The 27,963-nt window shown below is 60.5% G+C and overlaps 1 protein-coding gene across 1 annotated transcript; it reads left to right on the top strand.

Annotated features, from left to right (window-relative positions):
• The first annotated feature begins 1,920 nt into the window (after nt 1–1,920).
• On the top strand, nt 1,921–25,343 carry CLUH (clustered mitochondria homolog). The gene is made up of 26 exons (XM_025363068.1): nt 1,921–2,914; nt 10,154–10,356; nt 11,163–11,334; nt 12,609–12,752; nt 12,922–13,046; nt 13,139–13,293; nt 13,393–13,518; nt 13,825–13,972; nt 14,177–14,269; nt 16,029–16,723; nt 17,666–17,889; nt 18,068–18,172; nt 18,349–18,449; nt 19,033–19,185; nt 19,279–19,341; nt 19,458–19,702; nt 19,973–20,057; nt 20,257–20,410; nt 20,494–20,633; nt 21,721–21,801; nt 21,876–22,001; nt 22,088–22,209; nt 22,485–22,578; nt 22,797–22,931; nt 23,021–23,094; nt 23,913–25,343. Exons 1-26 carry the CDS (start codon nt 2,815–2,817, stop codon nt 24,094–24,096), a joined length of 4,047 nt encoding a protein of 1,348 aa, XP_025218853.1. The 5' UTR covers nt 1,921–2,814; the 3' UTR covers nt 24,097–25,343.
• The last annotated feature ends 2,620 nt before the right edge of the window (nt 25,344–27,963 follow it).

Genomic DNA, 27,963 nt, shown 5'->3' with positions numbered 1-27,963 from the left:
TTTTTTTTTTTTTTTTTTTTTTTTTTTTTTTTTTTTTTTTTTTTTTTTTGAGACGGAGTCTCGCTTTGTGGGCCAGGCTGGAGTGCAGTGGCACCATCTCGGCTCACTGCAAGCTCTGCCTCCCGGGTTCATGCCATTCTCCTGCCTCAGCCTCCTGAGTAGCTGGGACTACAGGCGCCCACCACCACGCCCGGCTAATTTTTTTTGTTTTTTTAGTAGAGACGGGGTTTCACTGTGTTAGCCAGGATGGTCTCATCTCCTGACCTCGTGATCCGCCCACCTCAGCCTCCCAAAGTACTGGGATTACAGACGTGAGCCACCGCACCCAGCCTTTTTTTTCTTCTTTTGAGACAGGGTCTTGCTCTGTTGCCCAGGCTGGAGTGCAGTGGCGAGATCCTGCAGCCTCGACCTCTTGGGCTCAAGTGATCCTCCTACCCCAGCCTTCTGAGTAGCGGGGACTACAGGCGCACACCACCACACCCAGCTAATTTTTGTATTTTTTGTAGAGATGAGGTTTTGCCATGTTGCCGAGGCTGGTCTCCAACTCCTGAGCTCATACGATCTGCTCTCCTCAGCCTCTTAAAGTGTTGGCATTACAGGCGTGAGCCGCTGCACTCGGCTGGATGATACTTTTTATACGTGTCTGTTTCTCTAACCCCAGGCTTGCTGCTCTTCCCCAACCCCCAGGGTTAAAACGGAGCTTCCTATTATGAGTAGCATTACCAACATTGAAGGGCTTCCAACTTTAGCTACACTGGACCACTAGGTACCATTCTCGAAAACCCTTGAGTTTCTTGAATACAAACTAAGCATCCATCAGTCAGGTGACTGGCTAAAATAATTAAGGTACAACCACACAATAGAACGTTATCCAGCATAAATGGAATGAGAACACCTACTGAAAGTGTGTAAAGTAAAAAAAAAAATCAGAGTGAAGAATAGCAGGTACAATTTGCCGCACATTTGTGTAACAAAGGAGGAACAAGCATGTGTATACACATACGTATATACATACACACACACATAAGTGTGTATATGTACATATATATATATACACACTTGTTTTTTCTTTTTTGAGATGGAGTTTCCCTCTTGTTGTCCAGGCTGGAGTGCAATGGCGTGATCTCGGCTCACCGCAACCTCCGCCTCCTGGGTTCAGGGGATTCTCCTGACTCAGCCTCCCGAGTAGCTGGGATTACAGGCATGTGCCTCCACGCCCGGCTAATTTTTTTGTATTTTTTAGTAGAGACGGGGTTTCTCCGTGTTGGTCAGGCTGGTCTTGAACTCCCGACCTCAGGTGATCTGTCTACCTTGGCCTCCCAAAGTGCTGGGATTACAGGCGTGAGCCACTGCGTCCAGCTTTTTTTTTTTTTTTGAGACACTGTCTGTCACCCAGGCGGGGGTGCAGTGGTGCCATCATAGCTCACCTTAGCTTGGAACTCCTGGGCTCAGTCTGAGCCCTCCTAAATGATCCTCTCACCTCAGCTCCCGAGTAGCTGGGACTGCAGGCGCGTGCCACCACACCTGGCTTTAAAAAAAGCCAGGTATTTTTTGTAGAGACGGGGGTTTTGAAATGTTGCCCAGGCTGGTCTCAAACTTCTAAACTCAAGTAATCCGCCCGCTTCGGCCTCCCAAAGTGCTAGGATTACAGGCGCGAGCCGCTGCGCCGCCAGGCCGAGAAGAATCTTACCACTTCCCATTTTCCTTCCTCCTGTTTAAATGCTCACATCCTATCGTGACTTTCCTCACCACGTGCTCTCCAGGACAAGGTCGGCTTTCCTTTGCAATTTGCACGAGGCCCTAGCTGGGGCCCTCCCAGTCCTCCCAGTTCCCATTAGAGCTTGACAAACGCTCCTAAGGGAAAACGCCTCAGGTGCTTCACAAAAGCCCTCTGGGCCCTGGGCAGGAAAGACCGCCTGGGGCACTTCAACTCACTGCAAGAGCTGGTTCCAGTGTCCCCTGACCTCACTTTTCAGTCCCCGCCAAGCCCCAGCCAAGTGAAAAATACGAGCTACTGTAAAGCGTCCTGGCTGTGGATGGAGTCGGACCCGGCTCCATCCCTCGCTCTCTGCGTGACCTTGGTCTCGGCCTCCTCCCCTGTCACATGAGGACACCAGCCAGGAGGTGAGGACCCAGGGGTCGAGGACACGAGCAGGGGGCCCGTTCTGGCTCGGAACACAGTCTGGCGGGTCCATTCTGACACTTGAGCCCCATTTGCCATGTCCCGCCCTCGCCTCTCGTGCCCGTGCCCTACGCGGCCCTCCACTCCCTCAATAATCCCGCCGCACCCATTAGGCGGGAAAGGGCCTGCCCGGTGGGGAGGGCGCTGACGGTCACGCGAACACCGCAGATGACAGACTGCGCGGTCATTTAGCAAATTTGCAAAAGAAAACAGGGGATCATTGGGCAAGGGAGGGTTAGCCATGGCCGACCCAGACCAGTCTCCACCCAAGGTCACGGTGCCCGCCCGACGGGCAGCGAGCGGCAGGGAGTCTCCCCGAGGCCCCGCCCCGAGAGGGCGCCCAGCCTCCCTGGGCCTTGAGTCAGGGTGCGTTGCCTTTAAGACGTTTGGGAAAGTCACCGCGTCCGTGGGCGGAGAACGAGGCGCGGCGCGTTTTGTCCCTCGCGGGCTGCCGTGGGCCGGGCCGGGCGCGAGGGCGGGGCAGGGGAACGGCGGGGGGTCAAAGGCCACGGCGCGCACCACGTGGGCCGGTGACTCCGTCCTTCCCGCAGCGGCCGCGGCGCGCAGGGCACTTGGGTTAGTGGCGCGGCGGGCGGCGCGGACAGCCGAAGCGGACGCCCGCTCCCGCCACCATGGTCATCAAGACGGACGAGTTGCCGGCGGCCGCCCCGGCCGACAGCGCCCGGGATCACGGCTCGCAGGCCGGGGGCAAGGGGCGGCCGGGCGCGGCCGGTGAGCGGGGCCGGGGCCAGCGGGCCGCCGGGCGGGGGGCGCCGGACGAGGGCGGGCGGGTTCGGGACTCCGCGGGGACCGTCGCCTTCCCTCCGCGCCTGGCCCGCTTGTATCTCGCTGGGGCCTCCACCGGGTCGCCCCCGCCCTGAAGGTCACCTTCACAGTCGCCCCCGGCTGCAGTCCGGGCTTCGCACGTGGGGTCCCGGGGAGGGCAGCCTCGGCTGGCACCCTCGGCGGGCACACGCGCGCCTCATCGCAGGGACACGTGCGCGCACACGCGGTTTCGGGGTGCGCCGCCGCCGCAGACCGAGAGAATCGGCGGCCCCACCCCCTCTGCGCCCGGGCATGGGAGCTGTCTGAGCTGGGGTCGCTCCGATGCTTGCGGGACGGCCCCCTTCGGCACCTGCTCCGCGTCGGCCTCCCAGGCATTCCCGGTGCGCACGGCTGCAGCCCTGGGAGTGAAGCTCCGCTCGAGGCTTCCCAGATTTGGTTTGTGTGAAGAGCACGAGGTGCGGGGCGTCCCTGGTTCATGCCCTGAGGCCAGGCTGTAACCGCAGGTCTTCAGGCTGTGGCGGCGACTCTCAGGTGTGTTGGCCCGCTCGGCCGACCTGGTGTAGGGGGCGTCTGCCTGTGCATGGGGCAAAACCGAACTCCTTGGCAGGGGGAAGTGTTTGTGCCAGAACTTGATCATTAACCTGCCTTATTGCGAAAAGTGGGTCAGACCAGAGTTGCTGTTTTTAAAGCAAAGGTCGTTAGTGTGGAGTCAAGCTCCCAGCGATCCCCCATGGTGGCTGTGTGGTGGTGACTGTGGCAGTGGCTGCAGCTTGTCTCGGGGGGCGGGAGCCTGCTTTCCCTTTCTCCTGAGCCCCTTCTCTTCCCTCTGTTACCTCCGCCGTGTCTCAGACTCCAGCTTTGGGGCTGGAATCCCCTTCCCAGACCTTCAGTCGTCATCTTCCTCAGGCCTGGGCTGCGGTCCTCTTTGCTCCGGGTGGCAGTGGGGGTGCAGAGCTACTCCTGTCCCCCAGTTCCTCCCGCCTTTGTCGACTGTCCTCAGTTGGGACTTGTGGTCTTAACGCCTCATCATCTCCCTTCCCAGCTTCAGTGAGTGCGCCAGGGCTGACTTGGGAATCAGGATGGGGACAGCGTTCGGCCCTCTGACCCTGTTCCCATCATAGCAGAGTTACCTTGGGGTGAGGGACAGGTGCTGGGGCAGTACTGCTGATTGCCTAGACAAGGCCAAGGTTTGGGCAGCATAGCAAATGCTGATCGCCCCGACCTACCAGGCTTTGTGCTGATGTGGTTCTGAATCCCTGTGGGCAGGCTAGATTAAGAGGAGTTTGGCTGATTTCCCCTTTAGCAGAGACCTGAAGAGTCGAAGTGACTTGCCCAAGGTCACACAGCGATTTAGTTGTTAAGGGAAGTGTTTAGATTCCAGCTCATGGCCAGCAAGCCAAGGCTGCCGTGGCCAGGCCCAGAGGAAGTTGGGACAGGCGTGTTGGTTTGGGTCACATGCTGAGAACGAGGGGGCTGAGGAGCATCTGTTGGAGGATTTCTGTGAGGGAGTCAGTGAAGCCCCTTCCTAACTGTGCTGGTGGTGGGGCTCTGTCTGGGGTAAACTGAGTCAGGGAAGGGCACAGCTATTTGGGGAAACTGGGAGCATATTCGTGGGCAGGACATGGGCTCCTACGTCCCTGGGAAGCTAGTACAGGTAGCTAAGACTTACATTACAGCCAGCCCGGATCTGTTGAAAGGAAGGAGCCTTAATGAAGACCCACCCCCCTGCAAGCTGGGGCCCACCTGAGCATCAGAACCAAGGCTTCTGACCTCTGAGATCCAGCTCTGGAAGGCTCTTCAGTCCCCTTAAGAAGGAGGTGATCAAGGCCATTGAGGGTGGGGGGCAAGGGTTGGTTACCTTCCTGGGAATACAGTGGCTTTTAGGGGTTAAGAGAACAGGCAGGTTTTTCAGGTCCACAGTGGTGTGTCAGGTTCCTTCTGCCCAGGGGAGAGCTCCCTGGAGTTGAGGCCCAGAGGGGGAGGAGGAGGAGGCTGGCAGCTGGGGAAGGAGTCTAGGGGCTAATGGGAGCTCCCCAAGAGTATCCTAAAGCTCCTGTCTTGGATGGGATGTGGGGAGAGCAGCTTGAGGAACTCTGGACTGTGCTCAGGCCCTGAACACCTGCCTCTGGCCTGGGTGGGACAGGAAGGAGGCAAACAAGTGCCTGGTCTGTGGGTTCTTCGATAGGCCGCCTGCCTGCCCCATTGCCTTTCCCTGAAGCCCTGGGCTCCTGGGACGGGTGATGCACCTTTTAGGACCCTACTTCCTGCTGGAGCCTCAACTGCCGAGGCCTTGGCTGGGGCGTGGCCTGGCCCTGGCACGATCTTCTGAGTGAGATTGTGCCTGGCTTGGGCAGCTCACAGGCCCTCTCAGGAGGCCTAAGTTTCTTTTCTAGTTCCTCCTGTCTGCCGCCTTTGGGCTCCCTGCGCCTCCAGGCCTGCTGGGGTGCACTTTACCTCTTCACTGGCATCTGAGTTTGTGTGTATGCAGAGTGCTGCTGGGCCCCGTTCTCCCGCTCTGCAGAAGGCCTCCTTTTCCCCTCCCCGAAAGCTCACATCCTCAGAGGTGCGGGCGGGAGAGGAGGGAGTAGTGGCCCGAGGGTATAGAGGCCTTGGGGAATGCTGTGCCTGGGATAGATCTGCCCCCGGGTAGAGTCTTGAGGCCTGGAGAAGGAAGCAGGTGCAGCCCACCTGTGGGTGCTGCCGGGCCCCTAGGGAGGGCATGGGTGGGCTGTGCTGCACGGGAGTGGGTCAGTAGGAGCGGGTCGGCGGGAGCGGGTTGGCAGGGGCTGGTCGGTAGCCTGCGCTCTGTGGGAGTGACTCAAAAGCCATGGGCTTGGGCATTTGACACACCTGTTTTTTCTTTTTTTTAAACTTAATCCCAAATGTGATAGTAACACCTGGTTTTTTCTTGCTCTGGGTTGGCTGCCTCTTGCCTCTGTGACCTTGGGCAGCTGCTTCCTAGCCTTCTGGAGCCTCAGTTTCCTCAGGTGAGATGGGCTGGCCAAGCCAATTTAGGGAGTTGCAGTAGGTGAGATGGGCTGGCATGGTGGTTCAGGGAGCTGCCGTGGGCTGGGCCTAGCGTGAGTCCTGGCTCTGTGGTAACCAGAACGTAGGTGGTTGTCAACACTGCTCTGGGGTCACTGCCAGGCTGCCCTCCCCCAGCCCTGCCTCCGGAGGGTTAGGGTGTATTTTGCGAGGGGATAGGAGCAGAGGGGCTCTGCCTAGGCCTGGTCCTTCTCCTCTGGTCATTGTGTGAGACACAGAACCTTCCATGGGGGCTGTGAAGCAGCCCAGGGTCTGCCTGATCCCTGGTCCTGGAGCGGGGAGGGGATGGAGTGAAAGCCTGACTCCCGCCCACCCTGGGTAGGGTGGATGCTGGGGCAGTCCTCACTGGGCCCTGGCAGCATGTCAGAGGCCCTGGGAAGGTGCCCTGGCCAGCTGGGCTCCTCCCCCGCTGCGCGGCCGCCGGCCTCTTGCTGCCAGCTCTGTTCTCCCCTGGGAGAGACTTGGTTCCCTCCTGCAGGGCCGGGGCTGCTGGGAAGGGAAGATGGAGCCTGCCAGCTTCTTGATGGAGCCTGGAGGCCAGGGGCACGGGTGCAGTTGTCCTCTGGGAAGCTGGGGGCCCATCCCCCTCCCTCCCAGCAGAACCAGTGACTCCCAGGAAGGGGCTGGCAGCCAGGTCACCTGCAGGGGGCAGCAGGAGCCAGAGGTCCCAGCCAGGCCCTTGGCCCAGGGACAGTGGGGTGCTCAGTGTCTGGGACTGGTGGGCAGAGGCAGCCACCTTATGGCCTGGGCCCGGGTCTGTGCCAGCTGTTGGCGGCAGCTGGCGGAAGCGGTCCTGTTCACCCCCACTGGGGTGGGAGCTGAGGAGAGGACCCCCTTACTGGGCCCTGCCCCTGCCAGCCAGTCTCCTACGCCCTCAATCTTGAGGGGTCCAGGTACCCCAAGTTCTGGGTTCTCTGATCCCCCTAGCAGCTTTGCCGGCAGTGACCCCCTCTCTAGGGGGCATAGGGAGGCGGGCCTGAGTGCTGATAGCAGCTCCCCCTGGGGTCCTGGGGCCATTGGGTTATCCTGGCCCACAGCTGTCCTTCTGGCCGACCTTGAGCGGGATGCCAGGCAGGGGGAGTGTGCCCTTCCTGGGGCTGCCACAGCAGGCCTGGCCCCGCTGAAACCCGAAGCCAGCCAGAGCTCCAGCCCCGGACCGACTGGCTGCATTAGGGCAAGGGTAGCGGCTGAGGCTGGAACGAGGCACCCGGGCAATGCTGGGGCTGATGTGGAGAGCCGGCTGCCTTGCTGCCATGGCCATCCTGAGACTCCAGAGCCAAGGGCAGGGCAGCTGCCAACTGCACCAGGTGAGCACCGGGACCTGGTGAGCCAGCCAGTTGTGTGTGGGGGAGATCGCTCAGCCTTCATCCAGGGGTGGGGAGACCTTTGGGGTTCCTTGGAGGAAGGTTCGGGGCAGGACATGCTGTCCTGGGGAGAGGAGGTCCATGGGCAGCCAGTCACATTGCTTTGAAACCAGATCAGGGAATAGGTACCCCTGAGGGTGGTCTCCCTGGGCTGGGGAAGGAGAGTGGGAGCCGGGGCCGCCTTGCCTTGTCCTCCCATTCCAGACAGGCGGAAGAACACAGGCTGTCTCTGTCTAGGTATTTGACTCCCCGCTTCTGGGCTCTCACAGCGCAAAACCGCTGTTCGATATTGGGTGGGGGCTCTTCCTGCTTCTCTCCTCCTTCCAGGGGCTTTTGGCAGCCGGCACAGCCTTTCTCAGGGACCCTGTGGGGGTTCCTGGCTCCTGGCTGCAGGTGCCTCCACCTGGCTGCCCTGCTCTTGCCTTTTGAAAGCTGACCGACCACCGCCCAGCTGTCATCTGCTGTGTCCCTAGAGTCAGGCAGGTGTTCGCCGGGACGGGGGCTGCTCCCTTGCTAGCGGCTTGGGGGTGTCCTTGCCGGGGCGGTTGGGTCCTGGCAGGGAGGTCTTTGTGCATCCTTGTGGTTCCTGGGAGTCCACGGCAGGCTTGGAGAGGGCGGGGTGGGGATGGAGAGGCGTGACAGACACAGTCATTGAAAGTCCTCGGGCCGGGCGCGGTGGCTCAAGCCTGTAATCCCAGCACTTTGGGAGGCCGAGGCGGGTGGATCACAAGGTCAGGAGATCGAGACTATCCTGGCTAACATGGTGAAACCCCGTCTCTACTAAAAATACAAAAAACTAGCCGGGCGCGGTAGCGGGCGCCTGTAGTCCCAGCTACTTGGGAGGCTGAGGCGGGAGAATGGCGTGAACCCGGGGGGCGGAGCTTGCAGTGAGCCGAGATCGCGCCACTGCACTCCAGCCTGGGAGACACAGTGAGACTCCGTCTCAAAAAAAAAAAAAAAAGAAAGTCCTCAGCGGCCAGAGTGGAGGGCGGTGCCACGGTGTGGGGTGCAGGCCGCAGGAGGGGGTCTGGGCCCTTTCTGACTTGGTTGACCTTAGGCCAGGCACCGAGCCTTTCTGGCCTTCAAATACCCCTCTTTGGGGGAAGGGGGAAGAGACTGTCTGGGCTCTCAGAGGTCCTGTTTTCTCATTTACTCGTGGGGTTCCAGGGAAAGGGAGTGGCTCTGCAGGCCCCCGGCTCTGCCTTTCTGTGCCGGCCTCATCCCTTCCCTGAGGCTTCTGCTCCGCGTTTCTGGTGGGTCCGGACTGGGACCACACAGTTCTGGGAGATGTACCTGTCCCCACTCCTGAGAGCTGGGCAGGGAAGGGGAGGTGGGGTCTCGATGGGATGGGCAGAGCTGGGTGAGCTGTTCTTTCTGGAAGGGAACCCAGGCCCTCTTCGGAGTTGGCACCGTTGAGCTTCAAGCCAAGCCAGGCAGGTGAGCCTGGCTGATGGGCAGATCCTGGGGCCAAGGTCCTCGTCTCCCAGATGGGTGCCCAGGCAGGCCTGTGTCTGCTGGAGGTGATGAGAGGCGGTCCTTGGCTCCTCCGCGGAACAAGGGGCTCTCCTTTGTTCCACTGGTGCCTGGGTAGGAATGCAAGGTTTTGTCACCTCCTCCCCACCCTGCTGGATTGGGTGCTGTGTACAAATATTGGACTTAGCTACAGGTTTGCAGTAAGTACCTTATTTATTGCCTTTTTTGTTGAGCCTGGGCAAGATAGAACGTGGTGGTTAGAGCTGGTGAGGACGCCACCCTGGGTGCAGCCGAATGTCTCTGGGAATGAAAGGGGGGTGCGGTGTGATCCCGCCGTTAAGGGTCGTTTGGGCAGGCTGCCGAAAAGGTTTATTTCTCCTAGGCCTTGAAGGGTGAGTCAGTGTTTGCTGTACACAGTGGGATGTCAGGGGCAGCACACACACAAGCACAGCGGTGGGAGGGCAGTAGGCGGTCCCAGGCTTCCATGGTGTGATGTCCTTAGACCTCAGCAGGGAGCAGGCAGGAGCCGAGGCTGACTTCAGATGGGTGCCTGAGAGCACTGGCCTAAGAAGCTTGGTCTTGTAAGCAGTGGGCTTCCTAGGAGGAAGGTGGCCCTGCTGAATAGAGGAAATGCCTGCCCCAGGGCAGTGGCTGCAGAGGCCAGGTCCTGTGGGTGGGTTGGGAGATACCTAGTGGGGGACTAGATAGAGCAGGCGCCGGTTTGAGGAGGAAGATGAGTTCCGTTCCTGCAAGACGAGTCTTCAGTGATGCCTCAGGGCCAGCCACTTGTTGATGCCTGGGAGGCAGCGGTCTCCTTGGTCCAAAAGGCTGGAGAGGGGACAGGCCACGAGGCAGGCGTGTATGGGAGGGGGTGGGGTCAGAAGGAGGAGGGGCTGGGCCCAGGCACACCCCTGCAGCCCCGCTGCAGCCTGGGACCTCAGCTCAGTGGGGATGGAAGAGGATGGGGCTGGAGGGGGAGGGGCAAGGGCACTGCGTGGGTCAGAGAAGACAGAGGAAGAGGGGCTGCTGCTGGGAAGCCAGGTGTGTTAGGGCCGGAGGAAACCCTTGGGTTTGGCTTGAAGGGTAGCTTTGGTGACCCTGGGGAGAGTGGTTTGGGCCGCGTGTTCAGGTTCCACACTACAGTGGGTCCAGGAGCAGTGGCTGGGAGGGCGGCTGGGTGTGTGAGTGGCCTGCAGGTGTGCGGAGGGCAGGGCGAGACCGCGCGGCTGGGGCGTGTGAGGTCAGGCGGACGGCACCCCGGACCAGCGAGGCTGCCTGATTCTGATCCATTCTTGTCCCACAGAGCTGCCATCAGTCATGCTCTTAAACGGGGACTGCCCAGAGAGCCTGAAGAAGGAGGAAGGGGCGGCCGAGCCACCCAGGGAAAATGGGCTTGATGAGGCCGACCCGGGAGACGAGACCACCGGCCAGGAAGTCATTGTCATTCAGGACACGGGCTTTTCTGTGAAGATCCTCGCCCCTGGGATCGAGCCCTTCTCCCTGCAGGTAAGATGGAGGAAGTTGTTGGGGACCAGGCCTGAGCCTGCTGGGGAGGGTGAGCTGGAAAGCTCCTCCTGCCCCACACTGTGGCAGGAAACTGAGGAACCCGTGCGCTCCCCGGAGTCGCCCAGCTAGCGTGGTAGACGTGGGAATTGAGCCCAGGGTCAGGTCATTGCCCCATTGCTAGAGGACGGCGACCAGCTGGGCCCGCCAGCCCTATGTGGGGAGGGGAGTGATGGTGGCTGGGTCGTGTTGGCATCCCAGGACTCCCCAGCCTCTTGCTCTGTGCCCTCAGGCAAGTCAGCTCTCTCGGCCATGATTTTACCATCTGCCAGAGGGGAGGGTGGTATTGGGTAATCTCCAAGGGCAGAGCCAACGTGGAGGTCTTGCAAACCGGTGACTCACTAGGGAATGAGGCAGGGCCGTCGTATGTCTCAGCACCCACAGGCTTGGGCCCCAGAGCACCCCTTCTGGAAAGTGAAAGCCATTTGCTCCAGGCACCTTAGCACTGGGCAAGAATGGGGGTGAGGCTGCCGTCAGAATTCTGACCCCCTGTTCTTCCATCTCCCTTCTCCGCTCGGGGGTTGCTCCTGGTCTGCAGGGCCGAGTTGGTGGGCCAGGCTCCAGGCTGCACACACAGGGCGTGGCATGTGTGGACACGGCCTGGATTTAAAAGCCAGAAAGTGGGAAGTCGAGTATTTGGGGCATTTATTCTGGGGACCAAGGTACTTTGGGCTGGGGACAAGGTGGTATTGTCCTTGCTCTCTGCTACATGGCCTCTCACCAGGGTGGTCGGGGCCTTCTCCCTGCAGGTGTCCCCGCAGGAGATGGTGCAGGAGATCCACCAGGTGCTCATGGACCGTGAGGACACGTGTCACCGCACCTGCTTCTCGCTGCACCTGGATGGCAACGTGCTGGACCACTTCTCGGAGCTGCGCAGTGTTGAGGGGCTGCAGGAGGGCTCCGTGCTGCGCGTGGTGGAAGGTTGGTCTGGAAGTTGGGCGCCTGCCCAGGGGAGGGTCCACGGAGGCAGAGGCAGGCAGCACCGTCCATGCCAGGGTCCCTGTGTCACAGATGAGCTCATGGAGGCAGGATTGGAGCGCAGGTCTGCTTCTCAGGCCATCACACCTATATCTGCCAACTTCACAGCCCATGGGTTGAAGAACAGAGCTGTGGGCTGGGCGTGGTGGTTCACGCCTGTAATCCCAGCAGTTTGGGAGGCCGAGGTGGGTGGATCACCTGAGGTCAGGAGTTGGAGACCTGCCTGACCAACATGGTGAAATCGCATCTCTACTAAAAATACAAAAAGTTAGCCGGGCGTGCTGGCACACGCCTGTAATCCCAGCTACTTGGGCGGCTGAGGCAGGAGAATCACTTGAACCTGGGAGGCAGAGGTTGCAGTGAGCCCAGATCGTGCCACTGCACTCCTGCCTGGGCAATAAGAGCGAAACTCCGTCTCAAAAAACAAACAAGAACAGAGCCATGATTCTAAAACAGAAAAATCCAGCAGTACCATGCCAGGGCTTGCAGCCAGCCCAGGCCAGTTCTGTAGAGATGAATGAGAAGTCCCAAAAGTTCCCTAGCCCTGGAGTGGGGAGGGCGGGCACAGTGAGGTGCCATCAGGTTGGTCCGTGGCCTTGAGTTTTCTGGGTAGAAGCTGCTCAGGTTCCCCACCCAGGGCCTGTTGAAAGCAGTGACGGAAAAGATCTGTAGCTCAACAGCGCCCACGGTTGATCACGGAACCTCTCCCCACCACCAAAAGAGCCGCCATTAAAATCCCATGAAACCGCATAGTGGGCAGTGTCGACACTGGGGGCCTTGGAAAGTCCTCAGGCCACCCCTCCACGAGGCTGCCTCGGGAGAGCAGGGCAAGGCTGTGCTGTGGAAGCCCCGAAGCTCCAGAGGCCCTGTCCCCCCGAGACGCTGGCGCACAAAAGCAGGCGGCCGTGTGGACGGACACCTGAGGCCTGTGTGTGCTTCCGAGGCATTTGGCAGAAAGTTCTTTATGAACAAAGATCCCTGCTCACCAGTAGGCAGAGCGTGTGTGTGTGCGTGTGTGTGTGTGTGTGTGTGCGTGCGTGTGTGTGGTGTCAAAACCAGAACTCCAGCTTATGTGTTCATAGTGGAATTGGAAAACGGAAGCCTAGAGTTGAAAATTAAAACCACTATGTTAGCACCCCCGAAACCTGTTTGGTGCTGAGCAGGTTGTTCAGGGTTCAGGGCTCTGGTAACACCGTCCCCTCCCGCCTTCCTGACAGAGCCGTACACGGTGCGTGAGGCCCGCATCCACGTGCGCCACGTCCGAGACCTGCTCAAGAGCCTGGACCCATCCGATGCCTTCAACGGGGTTGACTGCAACTCCTTGTCCTTCCTGAGTGTCTTCACCGACGGCGACCTGGGAGGTGCGGGAGGCATTGGGGCCGGGGATTGGACCAAGGGGCGGGGAAAGGTGGGGGGCTGGAGAAGGGGCCGAGGGACCTGGGCCTGAGGCACCCAGACCAGGGCATCGGCAGGTGGGGAGACGGCTGGCCCTGGTGGCTCTGTGCTGAGGACCAGCCTCGGGTCCCTCAGACAGCGGGAAGCGGAAGAAGGGCTTGGAGATGGATCCCATCGACTGTACACCACCTGAGTACATCCTGCCAGGGAGCCGGGAGCGGCCACTGTGTCCCCTGCAGCCCCAAAACCGCGACTGGAAGGTAGGATCCTGGGGGAGGGAGGAAGAGGGTCCCTGGCGGGGTGGAGGCCCCACACCAGAGGCCTGGCCCCTCAGGCTCAGCCACTCCCGCAGCCCTTGCAGTGCCTGAAAGTACTCACCATGAGCGGCTGGAACCCGCCCCCGGGGAACCGGAAGATGCATGGGGACCTCATGTACCTGTTTGTGATCACGGCCGAGGACCGGCAAGTCAGCATCACCGCGTCCACACGGGGCTTTTACCTGAATCAGTGAGTCCCTGCCAGCCCACCACGCCCCCCTGCCTTGCCGGCTGTTCTGGGTCTGGGCAGACACCTGGGCCCCCGCTCAGTGCCCCCCTCTCCCTGCAGGTCCACGGCTTATCACTTCAACCCCAAGCCCGCCAGTCCCCGCTTCCTCAGCCATTCCCTGGTGGAGCTGCTCAACCAGATCAGCCCGGCCTTCAGGAAGAACTTCGCCGTGCTGCAGAAGAAAAGGTAGTGCCTTCGCCCTCCCGCCTGTCTCATGGCACACGGGGCATGGGGTGAGCCGGCCCTGCACTTCAGTGCTTCTGTCTGGAGAAGCCGCCCTGGGCCCCCAGTGTTGGAGTTCCCCGCTCTAGGGAGCTGTCAGTCGGTGCCGAGACAGCAGCTGCGGGAGAGGGCCCGTGCGCTTCCCTCGGACTTCAGGGCGGTGTCTCAGGGTAGGAGATGCCGGGGCAGGCGGGGGCCTCAGGAGAGGGCCCGTGGCAGGGCTCTGAGCTTGGTGGGCTGCGCCATCTTCCCCTCCCCTGCCTGCCACAGGGTCCAGCGCCACCCGTTCGAGAGGATCGCCACCCCATTCCAGGTGTACAGCTGGACAGCACCCCAGGCGGAGCATGCCATGGATTGCGTGCGCGCAGAGGATGCCTATACCTCGAGGCTGGGCTACGAGGAGCACATTCCTGGACAGGTGCCTGCGGCCTGGCCCTGCCCTCGCTGGGCACCCCTGCCCTCCTGGGTGCTGGGCTGGTTCCATGCACTTCCTGGAAGCCCCATGCTTGACTCTTCATTTGCGAGTCTGGGGCTCTTCTCAGGAAGGTGGAAGGAGGGACTGCCCAGAGCAGGTCACAGGGCACAGGCTGAGCCCGTATCTCCCTCTCTGATCGCTCTGCAGACCCGAGATTGGAATGAGGAGCTGCAGACGACGAGGGAGCTGCCTCGCAAGAACCTGCCTGAGCGGCTGCTCCGAGAAAGGGCCATATTCAAGGTGCCTGCAGCCTCTGCTGACCGGCAGTCTCAGGCCCACCGTCTACCTGCTGGCGGGTTTTCTTGTGGACAGGAGGAAAGCAAGGGAGGCAGGGGCAGCCCTAACCCTGTCAGGTTCCCCAAAGGCCAGTCAGGGTGTCCTGCAGGGTCTACTAGCCGTCTGCCTCCCAGCAGACCATCCCAGTACCTTTTTCTGGTCTCTTTGAGGCTGAGTCCCTGGGAGGAGCGGGCCCTACTTCCCGTAGGGACTGAGTGTCCAGGGCCATCCAGCTTCCCGCCCTCCACTGACTGCTGTGGGGCTTTTGCCTGGGCGAGCGCTGGCCAACCGTGGCCCTTCTAGGGTGGGAGCTCATCTGCATTAACACTTTTAGCTGGCTGGGGTTTAAAAGTTATTAGCACTGGGTTAGTAAGAGAAATGAGGAGAAGTAGTTGCTTAAAAAAAAAATCTCAGGCCAGCTTCGGTAGCTCATGCCTGTAATCCCAGGACTTTGGGAGGCCGAGACGGGCAGATCACAAGGTCAGGAGTTCAAGACCAGCCTGGCCAATATGGGGAAACCCCATCTCTACTAAAAATACAAAAATTAGCTGGGCGTGGTGGTGGGCACCTGTAGTCCCAGCTACTCGGGAGGCTGAGACAGGAGAATCGCTTGAACTCAATAAGCGGAGGATGCAGTAAGCTGAGATTGCACCACTGCACTCCAGCCTGGCGACAGCAAGACTGCATCTCAAAAAACATCTCAGCCAGGCACAGTGGCTCACGCCTGTAATCCTAGCACTTTGGGAGGCTGAAACGGGGGGATCACTTGAGCCCAAGAGTTGGAAACCAGCCTGGGCAACTTGGTGAAACCTTGTCTCTGCAAAAATTACAAAAGATTAGCCGGGCATGGTGGCACGTGCCTGTAGTCCCAGCTACTCAGGAGGCTGAAGTGGGAGGATCGCCTGAGCCAGGGGAAGTCGAGTGAGCTCAGATCTCGTGCCACTGCACTCCAGCGTGGGCAACAGAATGAGACCCTGTCTGAAGAAAAAACAAAACTTTCCATCGTTTTACTGCCTAGAGATGATAATTGTAGAAACAAAAACTCATTTCTCAGTTACCAACTTCCCCTAGAGATGGTGCCAAGTGCGTTATAGACACTATTTTGTGTAATATTTTGGACTTGTAAATACCTTTATCTGTTCAAGTTCACCTGGCACATAACTGGTGGGTCCCAAACTTGCCCACACTTGTTAATCACTCAGCTCTGCTGTCTCCCTGAGCACAAGTGTATTTTCAAAACATGGAGGTTTTGTTTGTTTGCTTGCCTTTTTGAGATGGAGTGTCACTCTGTCCCCCAGGCTGCAGTGCAGTGGTGTGATCCTTGCAACCTCTACCTCCTGGGTTCAAGCAATTCTTCTGCCTCAGCCTCCCAAGTAGCTGGCACTACAGGCGTGCACCACCATGCCTGGCTTTTTTTTTTTTTTTTTTGTATTTTTATTAGATATGGGGTTTCACCATATTGGTCAGGCTGGTCTCGAACTCCTGACCTCGGGTGATCTGCCCGTCTGGGTCCCTCAAAGTGCTGGGATGACAGGCGTGAGCCACCGCGCCCGGCCAAAACATGGTTTTCTTGCCCTTTTCTACATAATGAGGAAACTCAGGCTCTGGGTCCCTGGGTTTCCAAGGCAGGGCTGGTTGCCCTGGCGGTCTAGGTGCGCTTGGCCAGGTGGATGCAGGCTCTTCTGGGCAGGGCCTCTTACCCTCCCATCCTCGACCCCCGCAGGTGCACAGCGACTTCACGGCGGCAGCCACCCGGGGTGCCATGGCCGTCATTGACGGCAATGTGATGGCCATCAACCCCAGCGAGGAGACCAAGATGCAGATGTTCATCTGGAACAACATCTTCTTCAGCCTGGGCTTCGACGTCCGAGACCACTACAAGGACTTCGGGGGGGACGTGGCAGCCTACGTGGCGCCCACCAACGACCTGAACGGCGTCCGCACCTACAACGCGGTGGACGTGGAGGGGCTGTACACGCTGGGCACGGTGGTGGTGGATTACCGCGGCTACCGCGTCACGGCCCAGTCCATCATCCCCGGCATCCTGGAGCGGGACCAGGAGCAGAGCGTCATCTACGGCTCCATCGACTTCGGGAAGACCGTGGTGTCGCACCCGCGGTACCTGGAGCTGCTGGAGCGCACGAGTCGGCCCCTCAAGATCCTGCGGCACCGGGTGCTCAACGACCGGGACGAGGAGGTGGAGCTCTGCTCCTCGGTCGAGTGCAAGGGCATCATTGGCAATGACGGGCGCCACTATATCCTCGACCTGCTGCGCACCTTCCCCCCAGACCTCAACTTCCTGCCGGTGCCTGGCGAGGACCTGCCTGAGGAATGCGCCCGCGCCGGCTTCCCGCGCGCGCACCGACACAAGCTCTGCTGCCTGCGCCAGGAGCTGGTGGACGCCTTCGTGGAGCACAGGTGAGGGGCGGCCTTGCTGGGCCAGGGCCAGGGCCAGCTGCAGGGAATGCGGGCGCCCTGGGTGGGGCTAGGGCTGGGTCCTTGGAGAAGCCCCGGCGAGTGAAGAAGGGCTCCGTCTGGCCACAGTCATTGGAGACCCGTCCCCACCTGCCCTGTTGTCAGGCTCCTAAGTGCAGAAACCAGGGTTGCAGACTCGTGAGCACCCAGGCGGGTGACCCGGCTGCAACGGCGCTGTTCTCTTAAGGAGCGTTAGGAAGTCTGGGTGGCTGTGACTGTCCCAGTGCTGGGGCGGGCAGGTGGGGCACCGGGGGTCCCTGCCGCTGGTGTGTAGGGTTAGGAAATGGCCATGTCAGAGGTCCCACAGTGTAACTAACTCTTTCAAATGCCAGTGGCTTCCTGTCACTTTCGAGAGCCCTGAGCCGGATGGGGAGCCCTTCTTGTCCCATCCCCTCCATAATGCAGCCTTTTTTTTTTTTTTTTTTTGAGATGGAGTTTTGCTCTTGTCGCCCAGGCTGGAGTGCAATGGTGTGATCTAGGCTCACCGTAATTTCCGCCTCCTGGGTTCAAGTGATTCTGCTGCCTCAGCCTCCCGAATAGCTGGGATTACAGGCGACCGCCACCACGCCCAGCTAACTTTTTGTATTTTTAGTAGAGACAGGGTTTCTCCATGTTGGTCAGGCTGATCTCGAACTCCCGACCTCAGGTGATCCACCTGCCTCAGCTTCCCAAAGTGCTGGGATGACAGGCATGAGCCACCACCCCCGGCCACCTTCTATTTCCTCTCTTGGGAGATCTTGGTTTTTCTGCATTGACTCGTGAACACCGGCCAGAAGGTGCCTCATGCCTGCGGGGTGTGGAGCCCCAGCCACCGGGAGCCTTGGGCCAGCAGAGCTCCTCTGCCCGATTCCCAGCTCCTGCTCTGCCCTGTCTCTTCTGCTCCAGGTACCTCCTCTTTATGAAGTTGGCTGCCCTGCAGCTGATGCAGCAGAAAGCCAGCCAGCTGGAGACCCCCTCCTCCCTGGAAAATGGTGGTCCTTCCTCCTTGGAGTCCAAGTCTGAGGACCCTCCAGGACTGGAGGCGGGAAGTGAGGAGGAGGGTAGCAGTGCCAGCGGCCTGGCCAAGGTGAAGGAGCTGGCAGAGACCATCGCCGCAGACGACGGCACAGGTGAGGCTGCTGCAGATGCCGGGGGAGAGCCCGGGCTGGCCCTGCCAGGGTGGCTCATGACCCCACCTGGGAGAGGCTGGCAGACGTCTCTGCGAGGAGCTAGGGGGCGAGGCGTGGGGCAGCCCAGCTCTGCCGGTGGCAGAGGGGACCCGCGTCTCATGGAGCCGTGTCTCCACAGCAGACCCTCGGAGCCGGGAGGTGATCCGCAACGCGTGCAAGGCGGTCGGCTCCATCAGCAGCACCGCCTTCGACATTCGCTTCAATCCTGACATCTTCTCACCAGGCAAGTGGTAGGGGCCGGCCAGTGCGGGAGCCCTCCAGGACCAGAGCTTCTCTGGGGGGGACTGGGCCTCTTGGGGCTGGTGGGTTTGTCCCCCATCTGAGCGCTTCTCCCACCAGCCACAGGCAGCATTTGTCTTGCTACCGCCTGGCTCAGCCTCTCTGCTCTCCCTTCTCCAGGGGTTCGCTTCCCTGAGTCCTGCCAGGATGAAGTTCGGGACCAGAAGCAGCTGCTGAAGGACGCGGCTGCCTTCCTGCTCTCCTGCCAGATCCCTGGCTTGGTGAGGGAGGGGCTGCGGGGCTAGGTGGGGCTTGTGTGGTGGGTGCTGGTCCCTCATCCATCTCCGACTTGGAGGCCCATGAACACAGGATTGCAGGAGTGACCTCTTCATCTTTCCCTGAGTGGGCCTCCCCGTTTGACAGATGGGGAGCCTGACTCCCGGAGGTCAAGGGCTCGGGCCCTGCTGAGCCCACCGGGTGGACCGGCAGCTGGGGAGCCAGTCTTCTGACCCCTGGGTGGTGACACGGCTGGGGGATGGGGCAGGAGCTCAGTGGGGGCTGCCCATCCTCCTCCTCTCGCAGGCTCTGCGCCTGGCCCCGGGGTGCTGGGTGCTCCCCCAACACCGTGGCCTCCAAGCCTCAGGACACGGGGCTAGGGGTCAGGTAGTGGCCCCAAGCAGGCACCTCTGCATCTCCCACCTCTGCTTCTGCCAGAGGCTGGGCACATTCCCACATCCTGACTGGGAGCTAGAGCCTTGGGGGTCCTTCTCCAGAGGCTCCCAGGATAGCTGTGCTCCCCTAGAAAGACTCCGCTGGGTGGGGGCAGAGGAGCCGGTGGGGGGCCTGACCTGCTGCAGCCCGCAGGTGAAGGACTGCGTGGAGCACGCGGTGTTGCCCATGGACGGGGCGACGCTGGCTGAGGTGATGCGCCAGCGTGGCATCAACATGCGTTACCTGGGCAAGGTGCTGGAGCTGGTGCTTCGGAGCCCGGCCCGCCACCAGCTGGACCACGTCTACGTGAGTGCTGCCTGGGCGGGGGCAGAACGGGAGCTGCGGGGCTGGGATGGAGGCGGGGGGCCTGACCGAGACCTCCCTTCTGAATCCTTGCAGAAAATCGGCATTGGAGAACTCATCACCCGCTCGGCCAAGCACATCTTCAAGACGTACTTACAGGTGCCACCCGTCCGCCCCGTGGCTGGCCATGGCCTGCCAGCATGGTGTGGGGCCTCGGGAAAGAGCCTGAAGTGGGGCTGAGGGCCCTTGTGACTTGGATCCAACCTGTCTTGCAGGGAGTTGAGCTCTCCGGCCTCTCAGCCGCCATCAGCCACTTCCTGAACTGCTTCCTGAGCTCCTACCCTAACCCCGTGGCCCACCTGCCCGCCGACGAGCTGGTCTCCAAGAAGAGGAATAAGAGGAGGAAAAACCGGCCCCCCGGGGCTGCAGATAACACAGCCTGGGCTGTCGTGACCCCCCAGGAGCTCTGGAAGGACATCTGCCAGGAGGCCAAGAACTACTTTGACTTCCACCTCGAGTGGTGCGTGTAGGGCGTGGCTGGGACACGGCTGGGGTGGGGCAAATGAGGCGGCCACCACTGGCTCCCAGATGGCATCTAAGGCCTGTGGTCATAGGCCAGGGAGTCGGAGGAGAGAAGAGGTGTGGAGATCACTGGGTGCTGGAGGGTGAGGGCAGCCCGGAGGCTCCCAGGAACTGGGTGGAGGGTGGGGCAGTGTTGGGGGCCCGGGCTGGACAGTGTTGGGGGGCCCAGTGGTGCTTGGGCTGCTCAGGCCTCCTGCTCCCTCCTCAGTGAGACTGTGGACCAGGCTGTGGAGACCTACGGCCTGCAGAAGATAACACTCCTGCGGGAGATCTCGCTGAAAACAGGGATCCAGGTGGGCACGGCTCAGCGTCCCCACTGCGTCCCACTGCATCCCCGCCGCGTCCCTGCTGCAGGCTCCCACCCCCGACCGGGGCCACGGGGGAGGTGGCTTTTTCATAGTAGCCATCTGTGCGCAAGCGTTGGTGGGTTGGGAGGTGCCAACTCTCTGAGCCTGGGCCTGAGGCTTCCTGTGTGTGGGGGCTGCTCTCCAGGTCCTGCTGAAGGAGTACAGCTTCGACAGTCGCCACAAGCCCGCGTTCACCGAGGAGGACGTGCTCAACATCTTCCCCGTGGTCAAGCACGTCAACCCCAAGGCCTCGGATGCCTTCCATTTCTTCCAGAGCGGCCAGGCCAAAGTGCAGCAGGGTGTGTGGCCGGGTGGGGCTGGGTGGAGGCGGGGGCTCCTCATGCCCCGTCCTGACCTTGCCACCCCTGGGGGTGCCCTGCAGGCTTCCTGAAGGAGGGCTGTGAGCTCATCAACGAGGCCCTGAACCTGTTTAACAACGTCTACGGAGCCATGCACGTGGAGACCTGCGCCTGCCTGCGCCTCCTCGCCCGCCTCCATTACATCATGGGCGACTACGCAGAGGTGGGCCTCAGGCACCCTGTGGGCTGTGGCAGCAAATGGCCTCTTGTTGGGGGATGGGGAGTGAGGGGGCCCCCGGCGGAGGAGTGGGTGGAGTCCAGGGAGACCCCAGGAAGTTGATCATTCTGCCCAGGTCACCTCTGGCTCCACCCTTGTGTAACTGTGTCCTGGGGAGAGCTCAGGAGCCCCCTGTGCTGTGGTGAGGTCAGTTCTGGGAGGCGATGGCAGGGGATCCCCCACGGGGTGTCAGCAAGACTGCCTACTGAGACTCCGTGAGTGGGCAGGAAGCATGCCACCGAGCTCCCACGTCCTCTGTGCCCAGTGCAGGCTGTGGGGTTCTGGGTGGCCTGCCTGGCGGGGGCTGGCGCAGGCTGTGGGGTTCTGGGTGCCCTGCCTGGCGGGGGCTGGCGCAGACTATGGGGTTCTGGGTGCCCTGCCTGGCGGGGGCCGGCGGAGGCTGTTTCAGGGTCCGCATGTCTTAGGATCCCCATCCCTGCAGTCAAAGGGACTGCTTTGTCTTTTGTTTATAAAGGGGTGTTTTTGGTTTTTGGTTTTTGAGACAGTGTCTTGCTTTGTCACCCAGGCTGGAGTGCAGTGGCGTGATACCGACTCCCTGCAGCCTCCACCTCCTGGGCTCAAGCGATTCTCCCACCTCAGCCTCCGGAGTAGCTGGGACCACAGGCGTCCGCCACTCACCTGGCTAATTTTTGTATTTTTAGTAGAGATGGGGTTTCGCCATGTTCAGGCTGGTGTCAAATTCCTGACCTCAAGGGACCTGCCCCCGCTCAGCTTTTTTTTTCTTCTAACGTTTTTAGTAGTTCTAGGTTTGTATTTGGGTATTTGTGGAGATGATGTTGGGCGTAAGACCACGGGTGTGTGGAGCTCTCTGTGAGTGTGACCCGCCCCTCAAGGTGTTGCAGCAGCTGCTGTTGACCCCCCTGCTGCCTTGTGCAAGGGACAGACCCAGAGCGCAGCTGGAGAGGACAGGAGTGTGCAGAGCAGTGCCGTGTGGGCTGCTGGGCCGGGGCCAGGCGGGCTCTGGGTGCAGGGGTGTTCCCACGCCACAGCGACCACCACCGTCTCTCCCCAGGCCCTGAGTAACCAGCAGAAGGCAGTGCTGATGAGTGAGCGGGTGATGGGCATCGAGCACCCCAACACCATCCAGGAATATGTGAGTGCCGCCTGGGCGGGCCGCGAGGGGCTGGGGTCCGCGGCCACCCTGACCTGTCTCGACTCTGCCCGCAGATGCACCTGGCCCTGTACTGCTTCGCCAGCAGCCAGCTGTCCACGGCGCTGAGCCTGCTGTACCGCGCCCGCTACCTCATGCTGCTGGTGTTCGGGGAAGACCACCCCGAGATGGCGCTGCTGGACGTGAGTGCCAGGGCAGGGGGGCAGCAGGGACCCACCTCTGTCCCAGGGGACCGGGAGCTGACCAGGGCCCCCCCGCCTGCCCCCAGAACAACATCGGGCTGGTGCTGCACGGGGTGATGGAGTACGACCTGTCGCTGCGCTTCCTGGAGAACGCGCTGGCCGTCAGCACCAAGTACCACGGGCCCAAGGCCCTCAAGGTGGCCCTCAGGTGAGGCGGCCGCTCGCCCAAACTCCAAGGGCCACAGAGGCCGGTGGGGGCGTCCGGTGGGGGCGTCCGGGGGGGGCATGGGAGAGGCCCAGTGCTCTGGCTTCCTCGGACACCCGAGAAAATGTCTCTCCACCTCCCCCTCTTTGCTGAGCCTGGACTTGATCTTCCCCTCGGTGGCTTCCAGGGAGGGATCTAGAGGAGACCCCCGGCCCCCGAGTCAGGCCCCCACGCCCAGCCCTCTTATGCCCTTTCCTCGCCCCGGCGCCTCCCGGCAGCCACCACCTTGTCGCCCGCGTCTACGAGAGCAAAGCTGAGTTCCGGTCGGCCCTGCAGCACGAGAAGGAGGGTTACACCATCTACAAGACGCAGGTGGGCGGGGCGCGCTGCGGCAGGGGCGGGGCTGCGGCAGGGGCCACGGGGCGGGGCTGTGGCAGGGGTGGGGCTGTGGCAGGGGCCACGGGGCGGGGCTGTGACAGGGGCGGGGCTGCGGCAGGGGCCACGGGGCGGGGCTGCGGCAGGGGCCACGGGGCGGGGCTGCGGCAGGGGCGGGGCGCGATCCCTTCCTGCCTCCGCCCGCCTCCCCGCAGCTGGGCGAGGACCATGAGAAGACCAAGGAGAGCTCCGAGTACCTCAAGTGCCTGACTCAGCAGGCCGTGGCCTTGCAGCGCACCATGAATGAGATCTACCGCAACGGCTCCAGCGCCAACATCCCGCCGCTCAAGGTGAGACCTGCCGGAGACGGGGCGGAGCGGCCCCTTCCAGCCCAGCGGGCGCGGGAGCCCCGCTCACGGCTCCTTTCCCCGCCCCGCAGTTCACAGCCCCCAGCATGGCCAGCGTCTTGGAGCAGCTGAACGTCATTAACGGCATCCTCTTCATTCCTCTCAGGTGAGCCCCCGCCCCGCTCAGAAGCGTGTCCTGGTGGTTTCTGTTTTTTGAGTGGGAGCCCCGCTCTGTCGCCCAGGCTGGGGTGCAGTGGCGCGATCTCTGTCACTGCCAGCTCCGGGTCCCGGGCTCAGCGGCCTCCCGAGAAGCTGGGGTTACAGGCGCGCACCCGGCTGAGTTTTGTGTTTGTAGTAGAGAGGGGGTTTCGCCGTGTTGGCCAGGATAGTTTCAATCTCTTAACCTCGTGATCCGCCCGCCTCGGCCTCCCAAAGTGCTGGGATTCCAGGCGTGAGCCACCGCGCCGCACCCCTATTTTACTCAGCATTCTCCTATTCCATGAGTGAAGACCTTGGTGTTTCAGCTTCACACAGTGTATCTTGGCGTCTTCCCATCCAGTACCTACGAAGCCGCTTCGTTCCCTCCCCGCCGCCTCCCCTTCCACGGCGGGGTGTGCCTGAGGAGCAGGCCCCGGGCTCCCCGGGTGCTCACAAGCAGTGTGGCCTCATGGGGGGAGTGGATTTAAAATGGTCCGCAGGGCTTGGGAGCAGCGCCGCGACTCCACTTTCCTCCATCTGGTCTGGAGGGAGGCCGCAGAGGGCAGTGACTGGAATTGGGTGTGAGGGGAGCCCGGAGACTGGGTCAGGTGCGGGGTCCTTACCTTCTCCATGTCCAGGGACCTTCGGCCTTCAGGAGGGAAGCACTTGTTCACACACGTTTCCCACTGAATAGAGCACAGAGCCTGAGTTTATCCCAAAAGCCAGGAGGGTGGTGGAGGGCCCAGGACTCCTGAGACCCACCTCCATCCCCACCCTTCTCTTCAGCCAAAAAGACCTGGAGAATCTGAAAGCCGAGGTGGCGCGGCGGCACCAGCTCCAGGAGGCCAGCAGAAACAAGGATAGGGCCGAGGAGCCCATGGCCACCGAGCCCGCGCCAGCGGGGGCCCCAGAGGACCTGGGCTCCCAGCCCCCGGCTGCCAAGGACCCTTCTCCGAGCGTGCAGGGATAGAGAGGGAGACAGACGGACAGTCAGCCAGCGGCCCCGTCACCAGGGAGCCAGACTCCAGGAGAAGGGGGCGTGCCTGCGGGCGGAAGAGGAAGCAAGGCCCTCTTCTTCCACGTGTCACCCCACCCCACCCCCGTATCTTCCTGGCACCCTGGCCTGCCTGCCCCGCAAATGGTGTTTTTGCACTGGTTCAATGAATATGTGATGCAGAGGCCCCATTGAAGACACGTGAATGGCGCGTGCAGCCATCCCTTCCCGGCCGGGGGGCAGGTGTTCCTCAGGCGCCCCCTCCAGCAGGTGTGTGCGCGTGCGTCCGTGGCTGTGAGTGTTGGCCGCTCCTCTCCCCTGTACGTAGCCCGGGCCAGTCCTGCGTGGGTGGTGCACAGGTGGGATTTCTCAGGTCGTTTGTATGGTCGACATGATGGCTGCTGCTTTTGCTGCCACTACCCCTAGGCCCAACCTCTCTGAAAGTTCAGGTTTAAAGCCAAAAAGCATGGTGGGGAGGGGCCTTTCCTGTGTCCTGGGATGGGGAGCCAGAGCTCTGTGGCAGGGCTGGAGGGTTTGGGGTGCACTTTAGTTTGGGGCAGGACAGGAGCCGCAGGGCTGTTTTAGTTGTGATTGGCCTGGTCTGGCTGCTGCTCCCAAATGAAGGGATCGGGGTTGGCTGTGCTGGGCCCTCAGAGCCCGTGTGCCCGGCCCTGGCTTGTCTGCCCTCAAGCCCAGTGGGTGGCGCTGCCGTAGGCTCTGACTCGGCTCCCTGCTCCCTGCACCCAGCTGGGCATACCCTTGGGGTCTGCAGTCTGAATGTATCCCTCTCCTCGTTCGAACCTGAGCTGCCTAACGCACAGTGGGCGGGGGGCGGGGCTGGGGGAAGTTACAGGTGCCGATGTGATGTCACTTCTCTGGAGCCCAGCTCCCTTCCTGGTCTGAGACTAGCTCTGGGGGTGGTGGGGGCCCCCACAGGCCTCGCTCTTCCCGCTCCCCCCTTCCTGTGCTGCTGCCCTGTGCCTGCTGTCAGAGCCCTGGTTGGGGAGGATGTGACCACCCTGAGACCTGGAGGAGACGGGCGTCCGCCTGGGTTTACGGAGAGCTGCTTTTGGGTGTGGTCTGTGCAGACACCTTGTTTCAGAGGGGATGGGCGTGAGCTAGCAAGCAAAGTATCCCCACCGCTGAGCAAGAACTTTTTCTTGTTTTTAAACCATCACGTCCTCATTTCACATTGGAATAAAGTGAGTTTTTGAAACCTGCGGCCGCAGGCTCACCTGTGTGTTCTGTAACCCGGTCTGGGTGGATGGTGAAGGCTGACAGGAATGTGACTGGGAGAGGAATAGATACAAGTGAGGTCAATTTCGAGGTCATGCTTACATTGTCACTCGAGCAGGAGGTAAGGGGGTGGAATCACAGGCACTCAGCTGGAATTCACCGAGCTGCCAGTCAGTCACCAGGCTCGCTGGAGTGTCGTGCAGGCGAATGTCACCTGTCATTGGGCATAGAAGAAATGCAGTGAAGGCCAGGTGGGGAGGGGTGCTGGGCTGTGGGGCCAGGCCCTGTGCATGCTGATCCCGTGAGGTCATTAACACACCCCCGGCTGGGCACCTGCCCATGTCGCTTCATTCGAGGTGGGAAGGAGGTTGGGTAGCACTCACAGAGGTGAGACACTGGGGGCAGGGAGGAGGGCCTCAAGTTTGCCACCCTTGGGTAGGATTTAGAGAGCCGAGACTCAGGCGGACTTGAGGGGCAAAGCCTGTCTCTGTTTATTTATTTAATTTATTGAGACAGTCTCACTCTGTCGCCCAGGCTGGAGTGCAGTGGCACAATCTCAGCTCACTGCAATCTCCACCCCCGGGTTCAAATGATTCTCCTACCTCAGCCTCCCGAGTAGCTGGGACTACAGGTATGCACCACCACACCTGGCTAATTTTTGTATTAGCAGAGAAGGGTTTCTCCATCTTGGCCAGGCTGGTCTTGAACTCCTGACCTCGTGATCCACCCGCTTCAGCCTCCCAAAGTGTTGGGATTACAGGCGTGAGCCACCGCGCCTGGCAAAGCCTGTCTCTAGAGGGGAAGTTGAGCACTCAGGGCAGCTGCTGGCCGCGGCTCGCCATCTGTCTCCAAGAACAGGCCCTCGGCCCCACCAGGAACAAACGCCTTTTGGGATGCTTGGAGAGATCTCTACGTCTCGGAAATTCTGAAAAGAAAAAAATTCCAACCCTGAGTCTGTTAGTTTTCCTGAGCCAACTGGAGAAAAGGTGCTTCTGACCTGGAGGTTTTAGGTGACAGCCGGGGACAGCCACCAGCAAGTGGCCTGCTCCAGAAACCTCCCGTACTTCCAGCAGCCCCAGCCCCAGCAGCTTTCGCCATCTCACCGGCATTTCCTACACATGCTTTCCCCTCTCCTGAGTGTTGGGAACGTGGACCACAGGTTCACGCACCTCTCAAAATGGGGCCTCCTGTGAAGGTGCGAATGGATCAGGTGTGATTACCATTGTACCTCCCGTCACCTGAGAGGCCCATGTTTCCTGGCTGATCCTTTACGCGTATTAGTGCCCTCAGACATCTTTTCACCACCCAAATCACAAGGAGCTGTTTCCATAAAGCAAGTGGAGGCTCTAGGTGTGAAATCCATTCTTTTGCCTTCCCTTCTTTTAGGTGACAGGTTTCAATTTTTTAAAAAGTGGGGTCCTGGGCCGGGCGTGGTGGCTCATGCCTGTATTCCCAGCACTTTGGGAAGCCGAGGCTGGCAGCTCATTTGAGGCCAGGAGTTCGAAACCAGCCTGGCCAACATGCCAAAACCCCATCTCCACTAAAATTACAAAAATTAGCCGGGTGTGGTGGTGGGCACCTGTAATCCCAGCTACTCGGGAGGCTGAGGCAGGAGAATCGCCTGAAGCCTAGGAGGCAGAGGTTGCAGTGAGCCAAGATCGCACCACTGCACTCCAACTCCAGCCTGGGCAACAAGAGTGAGACTGTCACACACACACACACACACACACACACACACACACACACACACACATTTAATTGGGGAAATTTCTACATATCCTACAGCTGGAAAGTACGGTATCCTGATGTGGCCCAAATTTTCCTCTCCCCTACCTCTAAGGTCTAAACTACCAAATCAATCAGGCTCCCCCTCCAACGCCTCACCCCGCCCAGAGTGCAGGCGCAGCCATCCTTGAATGGCAGGTGAAATGCCCTCATTTGTGAGTAAGCCATTATTTTATTTTTGAGACAGAGTCTCAAGGTCAGGTGATCAAGTGGGAACGAAGATGATAGGAAATTGTCACAAAGGAATAAACCCCACATGTTCAAAGTGAGGATGGGCCAGGCACGGTGGCTCACACATGTAATCCCAGCACTTTGGGAGGCCCAGGCGGGCAGATCACGAGGTCAGGAGTTCAAGACCAGCCCGGCCAACATAGTGAAACCGTGTGTCTACTAAAAATATAAAAATTAGCTAGGCACAGTGGCGCGCGCTTGTAATCCCAGCGACTTGGGGGGCTGAGGCAGGAGCATTGCTTGAACCCCAGAGGCAGAGGTTGCCGTGAGCCTAGATCACCCCACTGCACTCCAGCCTGGGTGACAGAGTGACACCCCGTCTCAAAAAGTAAACAAAGGATGAAAGAGGAAAGATCAGGATCCAAACCTGAGCTGTGGGGCCAAGGGACCAGTGATGTGCCCAAGTTTCTTAGGTGAGAAGCTGAATCATTTAGCTCAGTGGTTCTCAAACCTGAGCCTGCCTCAGACTCATTGGAAAGGCTTGTTAAAGTAGATTATAAATAAAGCAAGCAGGCTGCACCTTTTCGATTCAGGGGGTCTGAGGTGGGGCCTACTACCTGCGTCTCTAACGAGCTCCCAGCTGCTGCTAAT

This window comes from Theropithecus gelada, chromosome 16 (genome assembly GCF_003255815.1).
Source record: "Theropithecus gelada isolate Dixy chromosome 16, Tgel_1.0, whole genome shotgun sequence".
Classification (NCBI taxonomy): Eukaryota; Metazoa; Chordata; class Mammalia; order Primates; family Cercopithecidae; genus Theropithecus; species Theropithecus gelada.
This window is presented reverse-complemented; position numbering and strand designations above follow the sequence as displayed.